The 15,520-nt window shown below is 37.7% G+C and overlaps 1 protein-coding gene across 6 annotated transcripts in view; it reads right to left on the minus strand.

The window, feature by feature from the left end:
- USP34 (ubiquitin specific peptidase 34) overlaps positions 1-15,520 on the minus strand; it is a 285,331-nt gene that overhangs the window by 108,540 nt on the left and 161,271 nt on the right. For all 6 annotated transcript variants that reach the window (XM_007970503.3, XM_073023027.1, XM_007970505.3 and 3 more), the window contains 6 exons: positions 9,380-9,480; positions 8,979-9,188; positions 4,180-4,305; positions 2,565-2,687; positions 2,350-2,433; positions 830-916 (listed from right to left, as the gene is read on the minus strand). In XM_007970503.3, coding sequence (XP_007968694.3) covers positions 830-916; positions 2,350-2,433; positions 2,565-2,687; positions 4,180-4,305; positions 8,979-9,188; positions 9,380-9,480 — 731 coding nt within the window. The remainder of the gene's footprint in view (positions 1-829; positions 917-2,349; positions 2,434-2,564; positions 2,688-4,179; positions 4,306-8,978; positions 9,189-9,379; positions 9,481-15,520) is intronic.

Here is a 15,520-nt window from a genome sequence, read left to right on the forward strand (position 1 = left end):
CCTGATGTCAAATCATTACACTTGACTCCTAGGTTCGAAGGCAATTCAAAACAAAACAAAACAAACACAGGAACTAAGAAAATACTTGAATTCAATGTTTGATAATGCTAAACTGTTTTGGGATGGAAGAAAACGGAATGTCCTTCACATTGAGTTTGAAACTGACCTGTGCAGTTTTGTATATCATTATGCAGATTTAAATATTCTACAAGCAATTTTATTTTCATATAGTACTTCTTCAAATCACAGTGGTAGAGAAACATTTTTTTAAATTTCCATTTTTACATGCAAGTTCACAGAAAAAAAAATTCCACTTTGTTGAGGACCAATACTTTTATAAAGTATTATAAAAATACAGAAACAATGTCTAACTGCTATAAAAATTTCAATTTCTGTATCCATCTTAATGTAAGCCAGTCAACATGGTCTGGAAACACATTTTTTAGTATTACTACTATAAAGGAAGAAATGATCAAAACAAAATAAGAAAAAAAGTTTTTTAAAAAACCTAAGATGTAAACCAAATTTTTAAAAAGCAACCAAACTTTATGTAAATATTAATATATAATTTATCAACCTAAAGGAAACATGTTTATGAACTGGCCAGAGTTTAGAGTAATTAATTTTATCATAAGAATTTTTAATACAGTTAACATGAAAAACGCTTATTCCATAATTAATCAAACTCTGTATTTTTAAATTCATTTCTGCTATATTCCATACTTTATTATAATGAACTATATGGCAAAAGCTATACTTGCTGATGAAATGGAAGTGTATCAAATGCGGTAACTACTGTAACTAGTTGAAACAGTAAATTTGCACTTACCACCGTCCATGATTCCTGCTCTTTAGGCTCTAGAATTCCAGAATTAAAAATTTCTAGTAACTGTTGAAGCCCTCCAGCAGCAACAAACTGTAGGCAATTGTGAAAGTAATAGTAAGAGAAAAGCAGATACATAATGCAATAATGCTTATTGATTCAGTAACTGGATATGTAATATTTTACATATCTTTTATTTACACTATATTCCTTCATTTAAATTACCAAAATAATTTCTATACAAAACAATAAGATAGAGCCTACTTTCAAGAATTTAAGGGTGGGTGCAACGGCTCATGCCTGCAATTCTAGCACTTTGGAAGGCCAAAGCCAGAGGATGGCTTGAGGCTAGGACTTTGAGACCAGCCTAGGCAACTTAGGAAGACCTCATCGCTACAAAAAGTAAAAAAATTGGCCAGGTATGGTGGCTGGTGCCTACAGTTTCAGCTACTAGGGAGGCTGAGGTAGGAGGATCACTTGAACCCAAGAGGTCAAGGCTGCAGTGAGCCATGATCATGCCACTGCAATCCAGCCTGCGTGACAAGGTGAGACCCTGTCTCAAACAAAACAAAATAAAACAAACAAAAATTTTCAAAAACATACACTTGAGGCCGGGCGCAGTGGCTCATGCCTATAATCCCAGCACTTTGGGAGGCTGAGGCGGGCGGATCACGAGGTCAGGAGATCGAGACCATCCTGGCTAACAAGGTGAAACCCCGTCTCTACTAAAAATACAAAAAATTAGCCGGGTGTGGTGGCGGGCGTCTGTAGTACCAGCTACTTCGGAGGCTGAGGCAGGAAAATGGCATGAAACTGGAAAGCGGAGCTTGCAGTGAGCAGAGATCGCGCCACCGCACTCCAGCCTGGGTGACAGAGCGAGACTCTGTCTCAAAAAAAAAAAATATATATATATATACACACACACACACACACAGACACACACACACACACACACTTGAAAAAGGCTATAAATGTCTTTATATTCCATTAGCCATTTAGTCCTAGACACCGGGATGTCCTCACAGTATCTTTTTTTGCTGCCCAGGCTGGAGTGCCGTGGTGCGATCTCGGCTTACTGCAACCTCCACCTCCTGGATTCAAGTGATTCTCCTGCCTCAGCCACCTGGGTATCTGGGATTATGGGCGATATGCTACCACACCCAGCTCATTTTTGCATTTTTAGTGGAGACGGGTTTTACCATGTTGGCCATGTTGGTCTCAAACTCCTGACCTCAAGTGATCCATCCGTCTCAGCCTCCAAAAGTACTGGATCACAGGCATGAGCCACCATGCCAGGCCTCTCACAGTATTTTGACACAGGGAAAATCAGAGCTAAAAATAGGAGCACCAAGGCATTAAATCTCAGTTTACATTATTGCAACTTAAAGTAATACATAATTTTTAAACTATGCTTTGTTTTAATGGTATTATTAGTTTAAAAACAATGAAGAATTATGGTATGCGCTTTTGAAAAACTGGAGATAAATTATTTTTATCAATACATTGAAAAACACATATGATCAAACCTTGCAACTCCAGGAATTTTTACTATTTTCCACTTGATCCTCACTTGAATCATCTGAATCTGGATAAAGATCACTGTAACTTCCCTACAAGAAAGGCAAAAAAAAATAAGGCAGAATGGCGGAAGAAAAAATTATTCTAGAATGGAAAAGACATTACAGAATTTTGCTCCACAGAAAATACAAACATTTAATGATAATAACAGAAATGCAATTACCGTTGACTCTCTCCTTATTCTTCTATTAGGTTTTCCCAGTGCTTCAATAATTTCCAGAGCATACAATAGCTTGTGGGCGCTCTTAATTTTGAGAAGTTCTTTCCAATTAAATCCATCATTACTCTTAAATTAGAAAAACATGTTTCTCAAGCCAACTTACTCAGGGAACACAAAAAAGAAAAACTTTAAACAAACTGACACTACATAAAAACTTAAATTATATATACTTTGAAACATATTAAAACATATGAAGACTAGCTATATAACTGGTACAAATGGTATGCTTAAAACATCAATTATTCATTAAATTTTCTGAAAATAAAACTAATAAAATTAATATACAAACAGCAGCATGGGAAAATAATGAACTGTTAATCTTCCCAATTAAAAGAAGAAAGAACATTGCAGTCTAGTTGAGTGGGTAAACTTCTGAAGATGTTGATGAATTAAACGTCTATACTTAATAGTTACAACTACATATTTAAAAGTCATACAAATATATGAACTTAGGAACATTGCTGTTTTCTACTATCAATTCATGAAATAATGTAATTCACACTTAATGTGCATCTTTGAAATGCTATTACTAGTGCTACTGTAAGTCATCATTTGGTATTTTCAAGAGCCCATCTTCTTGACTTCCAAGTCATGTGAGATACTGGATCTCCCAAAATCACATGATAATGTTCCAAATCCTAGAATTTGCATAACATTAGGACATTTGTTTTTTCATTCATCCTACAGGAGTTCTTTTGGAGATCTCCTCAAATAAACTACTTATTACATAAATTTTAAAAACAGTCTTTAAGCCAGGAGCAGTGGTTCATGCCTACAATCCCAGTACTTTGGGAGGCTGAGGTGGGCAGATCATTTGAGGTCAGGAGTTAGAGATCAACTTGGCCAAAAGAGTGAAACCCTGTCTTTACTAAAAATACAAAAATGAGCTAGGCATGGTGGCACACGCCTATGGTCTCAGCTACTGGGGAAGGTTGGGGGAGGAAGGATCACTTGAGCCCTGGTGGCTGTGGCTGTGGCTGCAGTGAGCTGAGACCACGCCACTGTACTCCAGGCTGGGTAACAGAGTGAGACAGTATCTCAAAAATAAATAAATAAATAAATAAAAACAGTCTTTAATGTTAAAGACTTTACAAAGATACCCAACACACGTGAGGTGGTATCCATATGGAAAAAAAATTACCACACACATATTAAATTTATTTGCCTCATTTTCTCCAATTCCGTCAGTTAATTCGTATAAACATACAAAACAAACATTGACGCACGTCATTTCACCTCGGTGTATTTTCTCTAAACATTACTTTTGTTACTAAGAGCAAAAAACAGTATTAAAAGCATACTGTACTATGAAAAAACACTAATATAAAATGTCAACAATTTTAGAAAACATCTTCATCTTGTATTCAGCGTATGTTATTCACCCTCACTAAATAAACAAATGAACATTAAAATGAAGTGGCACTTTTTACCTATTATATGGGTTAAAAACTATATTCAGATTTACTAAGGGTACGTCAACAGGCAACCTTCTACACTATCAATAGGAATCTAAACTGGCAACAGCCTCTAGGAGAGTAAACAGATTTTGTGGCCTCACCTGCTCATCTGAGATATTCTGGAATGCCATCAACATATTAGGACATGTAGGAAGAAGCATCAGTAGCTCCCAGACCCGCCTAGACAGATTTTCTGCATGAAGATGAAGTTCTTCACATCGTAAGCTCTACACAAATAAGAACAACTACTTTATCAAAACAGATCAGAAAAATGTTTTAAGTTCAAATTTTTGTGTAAAAATATTATCAAATTTGCTAATATTTTTAGCCTTTTTGAAAAGTGAGAAATGAAACATTTCTTATATGATACATAATATTTGAGAAAATTAATAGTCAAGCAGTGTTTTTTCAACTTCTTACTGAACATTTTGCTAGAAAAGCTTTCCTCTAAGACTGATGATGTTCCTCAGGAAACTTTTGAAATAAAAGTGAAAACATCTGTCTAAAGGCCATTCTAACAAATTTCAATATGACTATTATCTATTTCCATTTTGCAGGTCACTATTCTAAGCACAACAAAGACTTGATGAATTAAATCCTTGAACTTCCATTTAGGAAAAGAGCCTATCTGTTTCTCTCATTTTGCTAATCTAAACTTCATTTTTCAGTCTCAGATAGGCAGACATTAAGAAGAAAGCAAACGATTTTAGAGACCTATTTTCTTCCATTACCATTTGTTAAATCTGAGTTCAGAAACTTGCTAAGGCAAGAGTAAGTTAAGTAATGTCTCAAAAACAATTTAGGAAATAGGCAATTAAAAAAAATTAAAAGTACCACCCTGAGAGGTAAAAAGAGTAAAAACTAAATTGACAGTTTTGGTATTTTCCACGGAGTATAAATTTATTACTACTGCTACTATCATAGTGATTCTTTGGTATAATATGGTCTAGGGATATTCTATAAGCCTATAAAAAGAAATGTAGTTCTGTTGGTATAATGGCAGAAAGATGGTATACTTTGATGGCAAGGAAATTTTTTTTTTTTTTTTGAGACAGAGTTTCGCTCTTGTTGCCCAGGCTGGAGTGTAATGATGCAATCTCGACTCACTGCAACCTCTGCCTCCCGGGTTCAAGTGATTCTCCAATGTCAAGGAAATCTTAGAAAGTTTCAAGGTAGGCCGGGCACGGTGGCTCAAGCCTGTAATCCCAGCACTTTGGGAGGCCGAGACGGGTGGATCACGAGGTCAGGAGATCGAGACCATCCTGGCTAACACGGTGAAACCCCATCTCTACTAAAAAATACAAAAAACTAGCCGGGCGACATGGCGGGCGCCTGTAGTCCCAGCTACTCGGGAGGCTGAGGCAGGAGAATGGCGTAAACCTGGGAGGTGGAGCTTGCAGTGAGCTGAGATCCGGCCACTGCACTCCAGCCTGGGTGACAGAGCAAGACTCCGTCTCAAAAAAAAAAAAAAAAAAAAAAAAAGAAAGTTTCAAGGTAAATTTGGTCTTTCACAAGCTTGATGAACAAAGAGAAGCAACCCTTGAGTAACACTGGCGCTTTACTTGAGGAAACGGCCCTCAGTTCTTCAATAAAAATGACTCATCATTCCTTTGTAAATAACCATTAAAAAGAGAGAAATATTGAACTCTATGCAAAAAAGGATTTGAAGGAAAAATATCTTCCAAGTGTGCATAACTATGTTCTTCTATGACTGAAAGTCTCATGAGACATACACAGTAAAGATACTTTATTTCTTCTTTTTTGTGTAACTCTCATCAGGGCCAAACAAAGAATCAAAGAATCCCTGTATCAACCTGTCAAAAATAAGATTCAATACAGTATCTGCGGCCGGGCGCAGTGTCTCCCACCTGTAATCCCAGCACTTTGGGAGGCCGAGGCAGGAGGATCATGAGGTCAGAGATCGAGACCATCCTGGCTAACACAGTGAAACCCTGTCTCTACTAAAAATACAAACAAAACTAGCTGGGCATGGTGGTGTGCACCTGTAGTCCCAGCTACTCAGGAGGCTGAGGCAGGAGAATCGCTTGAACCTGGGAGGTGGAGGTTGCATTGAGCCAGTATCACATCACTGCACTCCAGCCTGGAGGACAGAGTGAGACTCTGTCTAAAAAAAAAAATCTGCTAAAACAATGAAATGCTTTCCCTTTGGTTTAAGCCTCACTACTCAGAATAACGTAACAGCCTATTAACATAATAGCCCAGGATCTCTTATCACTGGTCCTAGTTTTCTCTACTATACCCTCCACACAAACATCTAAATTGTTTCTAAAAGCCCAGAAAAAGAGCTCATTTTGCTGCTTAAAGCCAGCCATAATGATGGATTTAAAAAAAAAAAATCATTTAAGGTCCTTTTGTGATATAGGTTACAGTCAACCTTTCTGTCCTAATACTTAAATTACACTATGCTCATATTCCCAGTTCCTCAGACATGTCATTTGCTTTCTTAATGAAGAAAATCTGTAATGCTTTTCTCTTCACTCTTATCAGTAGCTGGACCCAATTTGAACAACTCCTCTTTTGAAAAAACCTTCTGCAAAATTTTTGTCCCCCCCCCGCTCATTATTCCCCTAATACAAGGAACAGAACACCAGCACTAGGTGAGAAAACAGAGGTTTCATGGGCACCTATTAATGATTATTTTGCTTGAAAAAACAATGGAGATTTCTAGGGAATTTAAGAATGTACCATCATGTGAGAAACTGAGGTATAAGAAACAGAGGGCTCAATGGCAGCCCACTGCATCCATGATCAAACACATCATGGAAATGGGAAGAAGTCACTTAACAATCTTGGGGAAGAAAGAAAAGAATACTAGCCTAACACAGAGAAACCCATCAGAATACCACCATTTTACCTGCCTCTAAATCTCAAAATTGTAATTTACTGCATAAGCTACATGAATACACGAAAATATCTTAGAAGAAGCCCATTTAAAGGCATTGTTTTAAAAGTCAGTGGATTGAATATGGCTCCTTTAGGTGATGTCATACACATTCTTGCCTCTGAATGCCATCTTCAGGCTGGGCACAGCAGCTTATGCCTATGATCCCAGCACTTTGGGAAGCTGAGGTGGAAGAATCGCTTGAGACCAAGGTTTGAAACCGACCTGGGCAACATAGAGAGACCATGTCTACAAAACAATTAAAAAATTAGCCAGGCACACTGGCATGCACCTGGAGTTCCACCTATGCAGGAGGCTGAAGCAGCAATCGCTTCAACCTGAGAGATCAAGGCTATACTGAGCTATGATCATACCACTGCACTGCAGCCTGGGTGACACACCAAGACTGTGTCTCACAAAAAAATAAAATAAAATAAAATAAATGGGACCTTCATAGTGATAACCCACAAACCATTTTTCTAGACTGTACCTTTTCTCTGAGCTCCATACTTACATATTCAAGTGATTACCTGACATCTCTACTTGATGTCCCACAGGAATCCATCTATCCTTCAGGTCAAATGGAATCCCCCCCCAGTTGCACAGGCCAGAAACCCAATGCCATTTCTGTCTTCCTTCTCCTCTTCATTCCCTACTCCTAAAACCCAAAACACCACCAAGTGATGCTTTGACCTGTTGTCCATTTATTTCCACTGCTGCCATCCTATTCCAGGGCAACTCCTTCCTGGACTTGCACATCAAATGCTTTACTGACTTTGTTATTTTTGCCAAAGAAACTTACTAGGTATATTAGGTATCAGGTGTAAAACAACAATCAGAACATGTGTTTATCCCCTGTTTAAAATCTTTTAATGATGTCCACTTTGAGTAAAATGGAAATGACTCACAATGATACAAAAGGTTTACATTATTTTGCTCTGCCTACCTTTCCAATTTCTTTCCTCTCATTCTACTCTCCTATCCTCTTCCACATTCTCCTTTCTAGCTGTAACAATTCCTAAACCTGCCTAACTCCTTTTATCAAGCATTTCCCCAGAAACTCTTTCTCCAGATTACTCTATCCAGACCATATCTCATCTTTCTAACTGGCTTTTCATCCTTCTAGCTCAGATTATATATAGTCTCCCTCAGAGAGCCCTTTCTAGACCAAAGTATTATAAACAATAATTTGATTAAAACAGTATGCCTGCATCACATTAGGTACTTAAATAGTTAACGAACAAATAAATGGGTTCTTAATTTTACCTTTTTTTTTGTTTTTGTTTTGAGGTGGTGTCTTGCTCTGTTGTCCAGGCTGGAGTATAGTGGCACAATCTCGGCTCACTGCAACCTCTGCCTCTTGGATTCAAGCGACTATCCTGCCTCAGCTTCTGGAGTAGCTGGGATTACAGGCGCGTGCCACCATGCCCAGCTAACTTTTGTATTTTCAGTAGAGACGGGGTTTCACCATGTTGGTCAGGCTGGTCTTGAATTCCTGACCTCGTGATCTGCCCATCTCAGCCTCCCAAAGTGCTAGGATTACAGGTGTGAGCCACTGCACCCAGCCCAATTTTACTACTCTTAAAAGATTACTGAGGGCCAGGCACAGTGGCTCATGCCTGTAATTCCAGCAATTTGGGAGGCCGAGGTGGGTGGATCACAAAGTCAGGAGTTCAAAACCAGCCTGACCAGCATGGTGAAACCTCATCTCTACTAGAAATACAAAAATTAGCCGGTTGTGGTGGCACGCACCTGTAATCTCAGCTACAAAGGAGGCTGAGGCAGGAGAATGGCGTGAACCCGGAAGGCGGAGCTTGCAGTGAGCTGAGATCATGCCACTGTACTCCAGCCTGGTTAACAGAGTGAGACACCGTCTCAAAAAAATACAAGATAAGTGAGAAAATTATATTTTATAACATTTTATAATTTATAGTTGTATTAAAGTTACTATATCCTCTCAAAAGAGAGACAAGATTTGTGAAAATGAAACATAGTCACCTCACTATCATCCACTGCTACTTTTCCTGAGGGTGGTTTAAATGATGCAAGCATCTCTAATAAATCAAAAAGAGTAGTTAAATGAGGTTCTTGTAAAAGCAAAAGCATTGGAATGTTGTCCTTCTGAGGGGGTGGGAGGCAAGACGCTGGCAGCTGAACACCTTCCCCTTTCCGCTCTCTCCTTGGTGCACCCAAAGATACAAATACCATCTATAAAAAACAGGAAAAAAAATTTATGCAGATCAAGCTTTTGGTTTAATAAAACAATGAATCTGAAGTATAAAATCACTTAGAATTGTAATATAACAAAGTAATAAGAGCTGTTTTTAAACTACATGTGACTATTCAACTGATGATTATAAACAGATCATTAAAACTCAAACCAAGTTTTATATATGTACCTGCATATCCTTAAAACCAAGCTCATGAAGTGCTTTTTCATCATAATCTGTTGTTAACTCGTGTCCAGATGAAATCATCCTGACAGGTCCCATGAGGCCTCCTTAAAAGCAGCAGAACAAGGAAATGAATTTGTTTTTAAGAATTAACTTATTTACTGATAAGAATATGTAGTTGTAGCAATTAATCACACTACACGTAAAGCTTAAATGTAATTCCAACCCTCTAGATCCAAGGTAAAGAGAGAAAACTCAATAGATTAAGCACAGACATTTCTAGAATGCACTAAGTCCTTTTTGCTGCCTACACCTTCAACTTCATTTGCCACCAGCTTCCCTACCTCACACTATACTCAACTGGCCTCCTTGCCCTTTCTTGAAAATACCAAGTATATTATGACCTCAAGGACTAAGATTCCTCTCCAGGAATTCAAGATACTTATTTTCTCACCTCTTTCAATTCTCTCATCTAATGGGAGCTTTCGCTTTACCACCCAATCTAAAAGCTTCACTTCACCATTAACCCTTTATTCTGCTTTATCTTTTTTTAAAGCACTTGTTAACACCTCATATTTGTTATCCGGGAAGGGAAGGAGAAAAAAAGACAGAAGCAAGGAAAAAGGTAAAGAAAAACAGAAAGAAAAAAAAAAAAAAGGAAAGGAAGAATGACAAATTCCCAGTTCCACAAGGGCAGAGGTTGTTTTATTCACACATGCATTCCCGGCACTAAAATGGAGAACACATTCAAATTAAGTAATGTATAATGTACACGTTTTTTGGGGGGAAAAAAATGATTACAGCACAAAAAGCAAGCAAAATTAAATGTCTGATGAATAATTTAAACTTTAAACCTATTGCTAAATTTCATTCAATATAGAAAAACTCCACTGGACACTAATTACTTTCAAGAAAAATGAGTGTGGTAAGGCTATTGCTTTTCATAATGACATATAACATTTCAAAATTACCTTTCCCTTCACATAAATAAAAAAGGTCTGTGGAAAAAATATTTCAAACACAGACAAGAAATATGTTTTTCTCCCAAGAGGAGTCATATTGGCAATTTGCCTTAAGCACAATTTTTTTTTTAACTAAATTGCTAATCATTGTGTAGCTAAATCTATAATTCTTTCCCTTTCTCATTATTTCTAGCCCTCAATCTTGGCCCTCAAAATGGTTTGACAAACATTCAATCCTATTTTCTTCTAAATTTTCCTACCATTTGTTAATGCAGATATGACATTTTAAACATATCCTAAATATTAGAAGGGGTTTTTCTTTCCCCAAACTGAACAAATCATATGACTGATTTTCGGTATCCATTCTGTATCATTTAACTAACAATTCCCACACCAAAATCATATTATGGTTTAAATGTTTATATAGCTAGTACAGAAGTTCAACCTTCTATTATCCTTGAGTTTTTCTCCCAGAACTTTTTGTTCTTTTTCCTTTTTTTGTAAAGTACCAATTTACTGACCTCCCAGAACTTCTAATATTGCTTAGTTTATTCATATAGATAACTTCACCATAATTTCATCAAATTTTAAACAAAAATTACATCAGAATTTTTGATAGAACATGTTAAAAAATAAATTTACCTAACATCTTTACAATATTCTGTACAGAGGCATGCTATTTCAATTTACTCAGCAGTTCAATTACCTCAAAAAGTTTTATTCTCACATTTTACAAAGACCTCATAATATCATACTTTTCTTCTTTTTTCTTTTTTTTTTTTTTGAGATGAGTCTCACTCTGTCACCCAGGCTGGAGTGCAGTGGCTCAACCTCAGCTCAGTGCAACCTCTGCCTCCTGGGTTCAAGTAATTCTCCAGTCTTGGCCTCCTGAATACCTGCGACTACAGGCGTGCACCATCACACCTAACTAATTTCTGTGTTTTTAGTAGAGACGGGTTTGACCATGTTGGCCAGGCTGGTCTCGAACTCTTGACCTCAAGTGATCTGCCTGCCTCGGTCACCCAAAGTGCTGGGATTACAGGCATGAGCCACCACGCCCAGCCAGAATATCGTAACATTTAAAAATTGCTATTGTATACTTGATTTCTTTAGTGCCCGATTCATCATGTTGCTCACAAATTATAACTGAATAATCTAATAGCTATACTTTTACAGTACATTTTATTCATTTTTTATTTTTATTTATTTTATTGATTTATTGATTTTTATAAATTTATTATTTATTATTATTTATGTTATAAATTTGTATCGTTTTGTATCATACAAAACTAAAAGAAAAGTAAATGCTTATAAAGCAGCGTGTTCATTAAGAAAAGCTTTGGCTACTGGATAGACAGAAATTCTGTATTAAACTTTTTTTTTTTTTTTTTGAGATGGGAGTCTCACTCTGTCACCTAGGCTGGAGTGCACTGGCACTATCTCGGCTCACTGCAAGCTCCGCCTCCCGAGTTCACACCATTCTCCTGCCTCAGCCTCCCAAGTAGCTGGGACTATAGGCGCTCGCCACCACGCCCGGCTAATTTTTTGTATTTTTTAGTGGAGACGGGGTTTCACCGTGTTAGCCAAGAAGGTTGGTTTCGATCTTCTGACCTCATAATCTGCCCACCTCGGCCTCCCAAAGTGTTGGGATTACAGGCGTGAGCCATTAATACTTTGGTAGTTTTTTTTTTTTTTTTTGACAGAGTCTCGCTCTGTCGCCCAGGCTGGACTGCAGTGGCATGATCTTGGCTCACTGCAACCTCCACCTCCTGGGCTTAAGCGATTCTCATGCCTCAGCCTCCCAAGTAGCTGGGATTACAGGGGCACACCACCAGGCCCAGCTAATTTTTATATTTTTAGCAGAGACAGGGTTTTGCCATGTTGGCCAGGCTGGTCTTGAACCCCTGACCACAGATGATCCACCTGCCTCAGCCTTAAAGCCTTGGGATTACAGGCATGAGCTACCATGCCTAGCAAAGCTTTGGTCGATTTTTATTAAATGTCTAACTTGGTGAGACAATTAAATGTAATTATTAATACTTGCAATATTAAAACACTCTTAGTCATGATTAATTGCTACTCTAATTAAGCATGCATAATTTTGTTCCAAAAGTTATGCAATGACTAGCATTTTATTTAGCATAATGGCCTGTATTTGATGTGAGATAGGCCAATATTCTGTGTGTTAATGACAAGTGTTATGGTCTGAACATATGTGTCCCCAAATTCATATGTCGAATCCTAATGATCAAGGTGATGATATTTTGGAAGTGGGATCTTTCAGAGGTTATTAGGTATTAGGCAGAGTCCTCCATCAATGGGAGTGGTGTCTCTACAAAAGAGGTCCAAAGGAGCTTGCTTGAGCCTTTTACCACATGAAGACACAGCAATAAAGCACCATCTATGAGAAAGCTGTCACTAGACATCGAATCTGCTGGCACCTTGATCTTGGAATTCCCAGGTTCCAGACCATGAGAAATAAATTTCTTTTGTTTATAAGCTACCCCGTTTATGGTATTTTTATATAGCACGCTGGATGGACAATGACAACACATTAATGTTGACTATTATGGCTGAATTGGATTTTATAATACATTGAGCTGCTTTCTATCTTTTATTACTTTTGAGAAGATCTTTTTAACATAAGAGCTACTTATTCCTTATCAGTTCTTAACAGAATTTTTACCTTTTTAAAAAAATTAATGTTTCAAGACAAAATGAAATCTTAAAAACTCTTGATTTCTAATTGAATACTGAAAACACACATGTAATTTTTCCCCTTTACAACTCCAATAAAATAAATTTTAAAAATTTTACAGAGATAGGACGAGTGTGGTGGCTCACGCCTGTAATCCCAGCACTTTGGGAGGCCGAGGTGGGTCGATCATGAGGTCAGGAGTTCGAGACCAGCCTGGCCAGTATGACGAAACCCTGTCTCTACCAAAAATACAAAACTTAGCAGGGTGTGGTGGCACGCACATCTAGTTGCGGCTACTTGGGAGGCTGAGGCAGGAAAATCGCTTGAACCTGAAGGCAGAGGTTGCAGTGAACTGATACCATGCCATTGCACTCCAGCCTGGGCAACAGTGCGAGACTCAAGAAAAAAAAAAATTTACAGACATAAACTGACAAGGAGAAAAAAAGGAGATAGTACCAATAAAGTTTGCAAGATGACCACAAAATAAACTCGTGATGAACAGTAAGCCCCAAAAAAAGATACATCACAAAATGATTTAGCGTAAGAATAAGATTAACATCTAATCCTCACACACAAAAAACAAAAGGAAGAAAGAAAAGGAACAGTACCTCAGAAATACGCAACACCTTAACCAACAGCCTAGAAACATTATAGGCTCAGAAATTAAAAGGGTAAAGAGAGAAGAAAAAGAGAAAAAAATGAAGCACTATATAATTGCTAACCTTTTCTAAGTTTGATAAAAGTTATAAACTCACAGATCTGAGAAGGCAAACTAAACCCAGATCTCAAACACAAAGAAAGGCACACTCATAATCAAAATGCTGAAAATCAATGTTAAAGAAAAAGCTTTATATCCTTTTTCTTTCCTCCAGCGTCGGCTTTAAAGGACAAAAGATAAGGAAAGCCACCGACTCAGGTCACAAACTTTGCAAGCCAAATAATAACAGAACAACAATTTTAAAGTTCTGAAAGAGGATAAAAAACCTCATGACCTAGAATTCGATGTCCAGTGAAACTACCCATCAACAATGAAGGCAAAATAAACATTTTTAAATAAACTTTTTTCTAGACAAACAAAAGCTTGAGAAAATTTGTCACCAGAACACCTAGCGTACAAAGCTTTAACGGAAGTTTATCAGAAAGAAAGGGAAGAGGTCTGGCGCAGTGGGTCACCCTTGTAATCCTAGGACTTTGGGCGGCAAGGTGAGAGAATCGTTTGAGCCCAGGAGTTCAAGACCAGCCTGGGCAATATGGCAAAACCCTGTCTCTACAAAAAATACAAAAATCAGCTGGGCATGATGGCTGGCACCTGTAGTCCCAGCTACTCAGGAGACTGAGGTGGGAGGATCACCTGAGAACGGGAGGTTAAGGCTGTGGTGAACTATGATTATGCCACTTCACTCCAGCCCAGGTGACAGAGTGAGACCCTGTTTCAAAAAAATAAATAAATAAAAACAAAATAAAATAACAGAAAGAAAGGTGGAAAAGAAACCAAAGAGAAACTTAGATCTATGCACAGGAATGCAAAGTGTCAGAAGTGCTAAATATGTGCTAAAAAAGAAACTGAAGAGATGGGACAAATAGAAAATACTTACATTGAATGTAAATAATCTAAACACTAAAATGCAGACACCAACAGAATGAACCAAAAAAAGCAAAATTCAACAATTAAGCAAAATGTTAATCTCAAAAAGGTATTTCAACTTTAAAAATAGGCATAGTTTTTCAGAGAAAAAAGAGCTCTTAGATATTGAAAGTATGACAGTAGAAATGAAAAACTCAGTAGAAAGACTGCAAAATAATATTGAGAACATCTCTCAGGAACTTGAGTTAAAACTTATAAAAAGAAACATAGAAATTAGGGAGAGTCTTAGAGACGAAACATCTAGATAATGGATATGCTCCATAAAGAGAGAAAATGATAAAACAGAAGACAAGAAATCTATGAACCATTTCAAGAAAATTTCTCCAAACTGAAAATTATAATCTGCCAAACTGAAAGGGCCCAACGCTAAATACCTAAATACGTAAATACTGAAGCACCCATCACAATCATTGAAAAAAGACCTATATTCAGGTCCAGAACACTAAGAAAAAAGTGAAGACTGATTAACGTCTACAAGAAAAAATACTGCATGTTAGCTGGGCGTGGTGGCTCATGCCTGTAATCCCAGCACTTCGGGAGGCCTAAGTGGGCAGAAAGTTTGAGCTCAGGAGTTTGAGACCAGCCTAGGCAACATGGTGAAAACCTGTCTCTACTAAACATACAAAAAATTAGCCGGGAATGGTAGCACCTGCCTGCAGCCCCAGCTACTCAGGGGGCTGAGGTGGGAGAATCACTTGAACACGAAGGTTGCAGTAAGCCATGATCATGCCACTGCACTCCAGCCTGGGTGACAGAGGGAGACTATCTCAAAAAAAAAAAAAAAAGACATACTGTATGTAAAAAATATCAGAAATCAGAATGGCTTCAGAATTCAACAGCAA

This window comes from Chlorocebus sabaeus, chromosome 14, assembly GCF_047675955.1.
Source record: "Chlorocebus sabaeus isolate Y175 chromosome 14, mChlSab1.0.hap1, whole genome shotgun sequence".
Taxonomy (NCBI): domain Eukaryota; kingdom Metazoa; phylum Chordata; class Mammalia; order Primates; family Cercopithecidae; genus Chlorocebus; species Chlorocebus sabaeus.